General features: G+C 33.5%; 1 protein-coding gene across 1 annotated transcript in view; it reads right to left on the reverse strand.

The window, feature by feature from the left end:
• Positions 1–1,433: 1,433 nt before the first annotated feature.
• Positions 1,434–11,222, reverse strand: part of OTOGL (otogelin like) — a 251,434-nt gene continuing 241,645 nt past the window's right edge. Inside the window, exons 51-57 of the mRNA XM_007953174.2 lie at positions 10,019–10,082; positions 8,799–8,977; positions 8,072–8,176; positions 6,113–6,232; positions 4,251–4,296; positions 2,699–2,778; positions 1,434–1,634 (exon numbers count right to left, since the gene is read on the reverse strand). Of these exons, the coding sequence (XP_007951365.2) occupies positions 1,434–1,634; positions 2,699–2,778; positions 4,251–4,296; positions 6,113–6,232; positions 8,072–8,176; positions 8,799–8,977; positions 10,019–10,082 (795 nt within the window). The remainder of the gene's footprint in view (positions 1,635–2,698; positions 2,779–4,250; positions 4,297–6,112; positions 6,233–8,071; positions 8,177–8,798; positions 8,978–10,018; positions 10,083–11,222) is intronic.

Consider the following 11,222-nt stretch of genomic DNA (forward strand, 5'->3'; position numbering starts at 1 on the left):
TGAGCCATTTTCCTAAGATAAATTTCTCTCTCTCTCTCTCTAAATATATATATACACTTTGCTGGTTTTTGTGTTTCTCTAGAGAACCCAATCTAACACAATACACTACTTGCAAAAGTTGATAATCTACTGCATATAAAAGGTACAGCATTCCATTATAGAGTCATTAATACATTCAATTTTATTTCATTCTTCATTGACAAAGCTGCAGTATAAACAGCAAAATAGCATTCAACTTTCATGGTCTGCAAATACATCTCAAGAATCAGTCAATAAAACAGCAAATAAGCTAACTAGATGATGTTAAATAGTAATGACATATTTGATAATAGCTTTAATGGTATAAAAAAATAAAGGCTCAAGATCTCTCTCCTCTATTGAGCAAGTGAAACTACATTTTCCTTATTTGGGTGAAAGCTATTAAATGTATATGTGTGTGTAGCCTTTTTTGTTTGTTTTATTAAAGGCACTGAATTTTAATTTTGTAGTCCTATCCTATGCAAATTCTTTAAGAAGGGAAGTTTCTGCGAGAGACTTCTTGTTTAGAAGAAAAACACAAGAAAACTGGAAATAAAAGTCCTAAACTCTAGCCAGCATCAGCTCACTATATGGTTATACTGAATGAATTTGTACAAGTCACACAGCTTCGCTGGTTATCTGTTCAGCCTGAAAAATGAGAAGAATGTACAATAACATCATTAATATCCATTCAGGCTTTAAATAATCAAAATCTTATTGTCCTATAATCCACCTCTAAGCACCTCACTCTTTATGGCTATCTAGATGCCAATTTTAACTAATTGTACTTACCAGACTAAACAGTATAGAGTCAAAACCAAAGATCAAACCTACTGCCATTGAGTCAATTACAACTCATAGTGATCATATAGTATGGAGTAGAACTGCCTGTCCCATAGAGTTTCCAAGGCTCTATATCTTTAAGAAGCAGATTGCCTCATCTTTTCCCCACAGGTGGCTGGTGGGTTCAAACCACTGATTAGCAAGCAAATGCTTTAACCACTATGCCACTAGAGCTACTGGTACAGATTCAAAGGTGTCTTAATTTGGATAGCTGTGGCAGACTTTGAAAACAAACAAACGAACAAACTGCTGAGTGAAATGGAAGGAGTTATGCAAAATAACCCCTACTGAGTAACGCATATTCCATGTCTGTTGTATGTGGCAATTTTATATATAACAGCATTTCTGCCAAATGTTTTAAAATCATTTAATTATATGAAGCTGAGTAAATCAAGTTATCTAATTTTGCCATTGAAATAGTATATATTTTGTACCAATTCTTAAATTACCCAATATCTGAAAAATACTTTATTGTTAAAAAGTAAAAATCTGCCCAGTGTTTAAATATTAGTGATCAAATTTAACTCCATATGACTTTATGATGTTGTGTACAGTTCTTGGAATCCAAGACTTCAATTCCACTGGCATGTGCAGTCTATGGGTTCTTGGAGAGTATACATGATTTCGGTGCCATTTCCTGAGCAATAGAGTGGCACAGTTAAGTTTCGTACTCCATTTTCACGACAACACTTGCAGAATCTTAGGTGGCTCTCAATATTGATGTTATATATAGTAGCTGATGGGCACTTTCCATCACAAGATGCAACATTTACCTGTAAGGAGAGACAGTAATGACAAAAATGTCTTAAAAACACTAATTATTCTTTCTTTTCACTAGGAAATGAGATGAAATCATGGTCCTCTTCCTCATCAATACAACCCTCAAGCTTCTGCATATTAGCAGATGTCAGAAAACACTAAGCTGAAATATAACTCAGATAAATGAAAGGGATGTTCAATGGCCACACCCGACAGAGTAGTGCTGCCATAACACAGAGCATGAAATTAAACTCATAACTAAGTGTTGTTGTTGTTGTTATTTGCCGTCAAGTCGGCCCTGACTCATAGCGACCCCTCCTTGGGTTTCCGAGGCAGTATCACTACGGAAGTAGGATTGCCCAACCTTCCTTCCAAGGAGTGGCTGGTGGGTTTGAACCGCCAGCCTTCTGGATAGCAGTCAAGTGCCTTAGGCACTATGCTACCAGAGCTCCTATACTAGGTAGGAGTATGGAATATATTAGGAGTACCTGGGTGGTGCAAACAACTATGTGCTTGACTACCAGCCAAAAGTTTGGCTGTTTGAAATCACCTTGAGACACCTTGGAAGATAATAGTCCTGTCAAAAGGTCCAAAAGGTCACAGTCTTGAAAACCCTATACAGTAGTTCTGTTCTGCACACATGGGGTCGCCATGAGATGTAATTGACTCAACGGTAACTAACAACAACATGAACTATGTTAATCACAATCTAACTATTCTATTATAAACTGCATTATGTCACAACTCAAGTAAACTACAGAGTCAGACAGGTTGTATTAAAGGGGTCAAAGCTTAGAAGTAGGATTATATTTGATGAGTAGAACTGCATACTACTAGTGAAGACAGTATGTAGTTAAATAAAGTTACTTACCTTCCATCCATCTGGATTGGACATAGCATGCAGAACTATTTATTATTTATGCTAAGAACAATTATTTTAATGTTAGAGTATAAAAATAATCTCACATTTAAGTAAGTCTTGGCATTTTGTTAACATACAAATACTTGTTAGTGGTGTGACACATATACTTCTGGAAACACATACTCTTTATGTGAAAAATGATATTTGTCCACTTACAGAGCTTTGACTTGTACAGTCCTGCTTCTTTATGATTGCTTTTATAATCACTCTCTGGCATATTCTTTCTTCTCGTTTGCCTGGTAAAACATATGATGCATTTCTTCATAAAAAGGCACATGTCAAATTATTTCTTAAGTTACTCAAATATCTGAATATATCTATAATTGAAAAGTATAATGAAAATTATATATTTATATAAATATAATCCTGTCTTGAGATTTCATATTTCACTCTTACATATTTTATGTGTAACATTTATTTTCACATTCTAAAAAGATTTCCTTTATATGTTCTAGATTAATACTCTTTTCTTATCATCTTAGAATAATTATCATAATAGTCATTTGAAAACATTCCACATATACAATAATGCTGACATAAACCTGTGTGTGATGTATGGGTGTTTAAAATAATTCTCGGAATGACCATGATATGTGTAAATAAACAAATCATCAATCACCAGCATCACCACTCACAAAAGATAAAACTTAACCTCTGTGAGCTGAAAACCAGAATAGCTGCACAACCTATTTCATAGGATTATTGTGAAGAAAATTACAATTTACAGGAAACTTAGTAGATTTCTTGATTTATAAGCTGTTATTTGTGCAGTAATACATAATTATAGTATATTAATACTTTAATATATTTTAATATTTGTGCAACATGATTATACACAGTTCTAAAAGGTAAGATCTCTTGTACATATTTGTGAGAGTTAGCCCTTCATGAAAGAGGCTCAGAAATCTCATTCCAGAACTTGTGTCTAAGAATCCAAACCGACAACATGGCATTATTAACCTACACTGGGTTGTGGCCCTTTTTCAGAGAGCTTCTCCAAACAATTGTTAAATTAATATCTATAGCAATTTTCCTGAAATTCTCATTTTTATCTTTACATTAATTCATAGACACCTTGAAAAAGAAAAAAAAATGGTTGCATGATTACTCCTCTACTCTATTTCTGTCCTAAAAGTCATTCAAAACCACTATGAAAAAATCATTAAAATTCAAACTAATAGAAAATATATTGTAGGCACATACTTTATCAAAATAATTATTGAAACTTTCTTATACAGTTTTTAAACCCAATTTACCAAAATGGCATTTCCCAAATGCATTGTACAGAACCATCGACTTTCAGTGTGTTCGAATAGATTTGGAAAATATTGCACTCTCTGTGTTCCTATTAGTATCACAATTCTATTCTCATTATAACCTATTTTATGTAGTTTGGTGTGGTCCAAATAAATTTGACTATATGACACTTATAACTTTACTATTATCCTATCTTTTGGGAACTGCAACAATAAAATAAATTGCCACTAGTCAAAATAAAAATTACTTAAATGAAGAATACTTTACTCATTCTCCAGAAGATAAAGACTAAATTACAGTTAGTAACTCTACGACATAAAACTTTTTAAACATTATGCATTATAAAATTTGTTTTCCTCTTTGTATCTTGGAAACTGAAGTTTAAGAGAAAAACCAAAATTGGAATAAAATTAATATATGAAGCTAATTAATGTAATATCTTCTAACTTACAGATCTTGCAACAGCCTTCATTATAAATCTTTACAATCCCTTCATTCTAGGAAGAGAGGAAAGAAATATAGTCAAAAAAGTGTTCTTCCGTTTCCCATTAGACTAGAAATAATAATAAAAAAATCCTTCCCAATATTTTTATTAAATAAATTGCAAAGTATTTATAGAAAAATGATTGGAATTTATTTCTAGTAAGATTTTTTTCTTAAAGTTAAATATGGATTATTTTGTATAATCATGTATTATCAACAAGAATGCAGAAAGATTAAGCTAATTAAAAGAACATTTTTTAAATGCCATAACATATTTCTTACCAATACAAAAGAATAAGAATATAAACTGAAGCTATTCTACTTTTTCAGCTATCCAAAATGATGTAAATTATTGGACTAGACTACATTTCTGAATATAATTGAATACTGAAATACATATCTTTCTGTTTAATACAATTGAAAGCACTTTCCTACTTTTGAATGGCTCTTCTCTAAGGCTAAATAAATTAATAAAAAGTATTTAGTGCATCTTTAGGATTTTTACAGTAAGTTGCTGATTGGTTATAGTAAATTGCTTATTGAAATTCAAAGAATAATGGCTTACTCTAAAAAATATATCTGTACAGTAAGATGATGGTTAAGCTTCCTTCCAGAGCTAAAATTCTATGAGTTTAGCACATGTTAGGCTTCTGACTGGTAACCAGAAGGCTGGCAGTTCAAACCCACCAGTCACTCATGGGAAGGAAGACTGAGCACTCTACTTCCATAGAGATATTGCCTAGGAACCAAAGGAGGGGTCACTACTGAGATGGAACCAACTCTCCAGCAGTGAGACTGGTCTGTTCTCTGGTCATGTATGCTAGACTCTTTTTTTTTTTTTTTTGGTTTGCATATCTATTTATCTATCATTGTTAAAAAGCCATCATTGTTAAAAAGGTATATATTGTGGGGAAAAAAATTAATGAGACTATGCTATTTTTCTACGTGTAAAAATATTCTTCTGTACAAGAAACCAAATAACACATTTCCTATTACATGATTACACAAAATAACCTATTTTTAACTTTAAGAATAAACCTTATTAGAAATAAATTCCATTTCTTTAGGTATTACTGCTTAAGTAATTAAACTACAAAGAATCCTTACGAACAAAAATTATACAATTTTAAAAAATCTATCTCCCAATAGACTCTCCTCTGAGAGAGTCCAGAATTGGTAGAGAGCAAAATGAATGGATCAGAAATACTGTGACTTGTACTAGGTTTTACAATGGCCCGTACTCAGAACAAGACAAATTTCTCATAGGAAAGCATGTGCTAAAAGGTGAATGACATTAAGAATCTGTTTGTTACTTTAAGTAGGATAATTGCCCAATCTCTGATTAATTGGCTTGTTGTTGTTATGTGCCGTGGAGTCGGACCTGACTCATAGCGACCCCTCCTTGGATTCCAAGGCAGTATCACTACGGAAGTAGATTGCCTCATCTTCCTTCCGAGTGGCTGGTGGGTTTGAACTGCCAGCCTTCCGGTTAGCAGTCAAGTGCCTTAGATACTAGCTACCAGAGCTCCTGATCAATTGGCTTAGTAACTCATATTGAAAAAGAGATCAGATCTGCTGACCAAATGATTTTTCAATAATTCCTTGATCTACACATAAAAACCCAGAGATAGCAAAGTGTCCATTCAGACAGAGTCAAATCTATTTGGGATATCATACATATCTCAAAATGGCAAACATAAAATTATATAGTGCTTTTATGTATGTGTGAAAAGGACTTTTATCGAAATAACTATGACCTTGATAAACACTAATATGTATTTTCTCAATTGTGTTTAATATTACATTTTTTTATTTATAACAAGTACCAACCATTTTGCATTCAGTTTCATTAAAAGGAGGACAGACCATACTATAGTTTAGAATCACTGCCCCTTCATCAGTCTTAACACATTCATATGTGGTGCAATTATAGTTCCAGGTACTCCCCTCCTAAAAATAAAAGGATAAAGTTAACTGTTTTTTCTTATTAAAATGTACTAGATTTCTTAAGTAAAATATTTCCTATACCACTGAATCAAAAATAAAATAAAGACACAGAATTTTTTGTAACATAAATTATGCCATCTGAAAATGTCTCCAAATTCACTTAAAATTATTTTATATGTGTATGTGTGTGTTGGTGCTGTTGTTTTATAATTAGCAACAAAATATTAGAGCAAGACTTTGATACTTGGCCACATTAGAGAATTAATTTTATAGCAGAAAAACAAATAGGTGTCTGTTTGCACTATAAAATTAATTCTCTAATGTGGCCAAGTGTCAAAGGCTTTGCTTTAATATTTTCTTACTAATTATAAAACAACAAATCATATAACTTGTACACCTCCCTTCTTAGGATATGTTTATTCTTCCTTCCACTCCTTTATTACCAAAAATTTAAAAATTTGCTTGTGTGACAGTACTAATTGATTTATGGTTCTAATTTTGTATAGCTTACAGTTATTTTTAAGGAGCTTTGTTGACACAGTGGTAAAGGCATTCCACTGCCAACCAAAAGGTCGAGGGTTTGAACCCACCAGCTGCTCTGTGAGGGAAAGATAAGGCCATCTGCTTCCATAAAGATTTATAGCCTTGGAAACCCTATGGGCAGTTCTACTCTGTCCTATAGGGTCAGTATGTGTCTGAATCAACACAATGGCAGTATGTTTGGGTTTGATTTTGATATTAGAGTTTATGCCATCCTTTTACTAAAGTACCCAAATTACTACAGTTTCTGATTCTTTTTCTCTCACTGACACCTATGTCTTCTTGACATTTTATAACCTTTTATCAAGACATCTTTTGAAAAATATATAAGATAGAAATATTGTTAGGATAAACATTATCAGCAATATCAACAGTATTTAAGTCAGCAACTATGAGACAATCAGTTCTTTCGGATATTTGACTACTCTCATGACGTCTTGATAAAAGGTTATAAAATGTCAATATCAGAAATAAGTCCTCCAGATAATTCAACTATCAATAGAGGTGCAGGGGAGCACTCAAGAACGGCCATAATACATTTAAGAAGCTGAAACTAACTTCAGATCATTTAAATCATAAACAGAATTTGTAACCCTCCTAAATCTGATGACAACATTAAACTACACTAGAATCACAAAGTTCCATTTTGCTGTCCTAGAGGAGTGGGTCAGTCTTCAAATCTGTATAGGATAACTATGAATAGTGGGAGAAGTTAGAATAATTCTCTTATTTTCAGTGGCGAGATCTGGTATAGCAACGGAATACCTTGGATCTTTGGCATCCTTGACCCTTAGGATCATCTCTTAAAAATGATAAAATATGTAAATTTTTTCTCTTTTTTACCCAATGAAATTTTCAATATCTCAAATACAAAATTGCTAACAACTTAAGTTTCAGATTTCTATTAAAATGCTTCATTACAAATGAGTATATAAAATAGTTATAAAGGACCATATTAATCATCCTTCATAATAATTAGAAATCAGCATGTCCTACAGCCTGTTCCTCACATCTGGTGGAAAAACACAAACAAGTGAAGATCTACAATAAAGTAAACTTGAAAAAAAAGTTAAACATTTTTTTTTTTACTACATAAATTATCAGTTACTTTAACATGTAACAAGTGTAATTATGCCTTGTTTATTATATATATGTTACATATATGTGTGTGTGTATTGTGTGTGAAGAGGCATGTGTGTGTGACATTTCCCAAACTTACTTGACTAAAACAAATCTTCTTCAGAAAACAGCACAGAGAATTATCCTCCAAGGAAAACATTTTAGGAAATAAGAAATTCATACCTCATATATAACTGAGGCTCCATTTTCCACAGAAAATTTGCAGGATACATTTTTGCAGGAACCACAACAATCATAATCACTTGGCGATGGGATGTATACCTGGTGCTGCATATAATGATAATACATTGAGCTAGCCATGTGTGCATCACCAATATTTTTAGATGAGTTAGCTCTGAAGGTGCTCCCCAAATAATTGTCTCTCAGATCACCTGTAGCCATTTCTAAGGTAAATTTTGAAGAATTTCAAATAAGAGTTGACTTTGTATAGGTATGGGAGCTCTGGTGGCATAGTGCCCAAGACATTTGACTGCTAACCAGAAGACTGGCAGTTCAAAGCCATGAGCCCCTCCTGGGAAGGAAGATTGGACAGTCTACTTCCGTAGAGATACCACCTTGGAAATGCAAGGGGGGATCGCTATGAGTCCAATTATATAGGTATACTAGAAGTGAAGTAGATGTCAGTCTTTACATCTAACAGCCAAGGCTAACCAAGCAGGTCTAACAATCTCAGGCAAGCAAGCTGTAAACAATAGACTCCTGAAGCTCAAGGTCATAAATGGGAAAAATAAAATCTGAATCATATGCATATATATTACACATTAATAGGTTGTTGAATAATATTCAATTACATATTTTTAACTCATAGAGTATGTACTATTTCAAATTGTAGAGCTTCCATATTAAGATTCATGAACTCTCACCAGTAGCACTGATAAAGTATACTTACAATGTCACATTCTTTTGAACAATTCACCATTGTAAAATTCAGAGTGTGATAGCCTGTGTAGTTATCTTTTTCATCCAGGCATTCTATTGCATAGCAAAAGTCCCCTTCCAAATACTTTATCATTGATTGTCCAGGATTCAATACTGATACTTCTTGAAATACACAAATATCATCCTTTTCTAAAGAAAAAAAAAATAGGCAACAAGAATATTCTATAGGTTTTTATTCATTAACCAAAGGAATATTAAGTCTGCCTTTTGACTGTGATATGCAAATTTTCAAAACAACAAAGATCTTTACCTTTATATTATTGTTAACAACCCAAAAGTTTACTTAATAATTATAGCACATTTACTCCTTGATCTGTAAAATCAACTGCTGTTCAGTGTTCGGACTTCCTCAAAAATCTAGGTTTGATAGTGGGTTCTGGAATATGAGATTTTAGGGATGAGCAAGCTACTTGGTACTCCTTTTTCCAAAAACATAACATGACAATTTTTGGAGGCAGATGTAGACAAAGGCAAAATCGAATAGTAATAGGCCTCCTTGTGATGAGGTTGTAAATTATTTCATGGATTTTAATTACTATTTTTAAAGAAAAATTTCAATTTTACACTGCTGTAAAATAAGTCTTGTAAATCGTATTTCATAATGGAGGTAGCTGATTTAATGTGTTATTGTAGCTTTTAAAATCGTATATCAATGTATACTAGAATAGGAATAAAAACTCGACTTAGATGCTGTTTTTGCCTCTCTAGCACTAAACTTAAACCCTCTCTCATCTAAAAACACAAAAATTTCAAGCTGCTGAACATAAGTCTTATTTTCTATTAGTTTATTTATATTTATATTTACTTGGAAGATTTGTGTTTTACAGAAAATATCAACATTGTTTTTGCTTTGCGATAATAAAACAGTGGCAAAAACTTTCATACTTTTTCATGTTGTCCTGTAAAGATATAGAAGAATAAAATGTAGTAGCAACTAAAAAAATCTGTAGTCTCTAAAACACATAGCCATTTTTCTGTTTTGTTATAAAATTTCCAAGAACATCTAGAGATAATACAGAGGGGCAATTTGAAAAATAATCATATATTTTTTAATTAAAAAACTGGTTTAAGATAATGCTATATATCTCAAAGAAAATAATTTCCAATTTATTAGTAATGAACAACAGGTATCAACGGTATTCATTCAAAAGGAACAAAATACATAGTTACCACATAGATATTGTACACATCCACAGTCGCTCTGAAAGTTACGGTCAATTGCAGTATATTCTCCCTATTAGAAAGATACAGCTATTATATATATGTAACAGTGACAAATATATATATATATATATATAACATCTGATGAGTTTCCTAGCAGACACACAGACCGATGGTTACTGTTGTTAGGTGCTGCTGAGCATGCTTTGACTCCTAACGTCCCTATGCACAACAGAACAAGACACTGTCTGGTCCTGCGTCAACCTCACAGTCCCTGCTGTGCTTGAGCCCATCATTGCAGCCACTGCATCAATCATCTGGCTGAGAATCTTTTCCTTTTTTGGCTGACCCTTTACTTCACCAAGCATGATATTCTTCTCCAGGGACTGGTCACTCCAAAGTACCAGAGATGGAGTCTGGCCATTCTTGCTTCTAAGGAGAATTCTGGCTGTACTTCATCCAAGATACATTTGTTTACTTTTCTGGCAGTCCATTCAACATTCTCTGCCAACACTACAATTCAAATGCATCAGTTCTACGGTCTTCGTTTTTCATTGTCTAGCTGTCACATGTATGTGAGGCTATTGAAAACACCATGACTGGGGTCAGGTACACATTAATCTTCAGAGTGACATCTCTGCTCTTTAACACTTCAAAGAGGTTTTTTCCGCAGCAGATTTGCCGACTGCAGTATGTCATTTCATTTCTTGACTGCTGCTCTCATGGGCATTGATTGTGGATCCAAGTAAAATGAAATCCTCACAACTTCAATCTTTTTTCCATATATTGTGATGTTGCTTATTGGTCCAGTTGTGAGAATTTAGGTTTTCCTGATGTTGATGTGTAATCCACACTGAAGGCTGTAATCTTTGATCTTTCTCAGTGTGGTGAAGTTTGTGTGTCACCTTGGCTAGGCCTGGTTGAGTGGCTGGGCAGCTGGATGTAGTATTCCCCATGATGAGACTGGCAATCAACTCCATGGTAGAATCTACTGTGAGCAGTTGAGTAGCTGCTTTTGGGTATGTGGTCTGCGTCCTGTGCATAAGCAGCAGCTTTGGGAATGGTCTCTAGCTTATGGCACACTTGAACCCTGCACACAGCCATGTCATCGTTCAGCAACTTGCTATGCACTGCTGACTTTGGGACTGTCAATGGACTTAAATTAATAGCCTGCTGTGTGGTTTGGTAACATTGGGACTATGCCTTTTTACTT

Source organism: Orycteropus afer, unplaced genomic scaffold (genome assembly GCF_000298275.1).
Source record: "Orycteropus afer afer isolate SDZICR_OR568_19922 unplaced genomic scaffold, OryAfe1.0 scaffold00375, whole genome shotgun sequence".
Classification (NCBI taxonomy): domain Eukaryota; kingdom Metazoa; phylum Chordata; class Mammalia; order Tubulidentata; family Orycteropodidae; genus Orycteropus; species Orycteropus afer.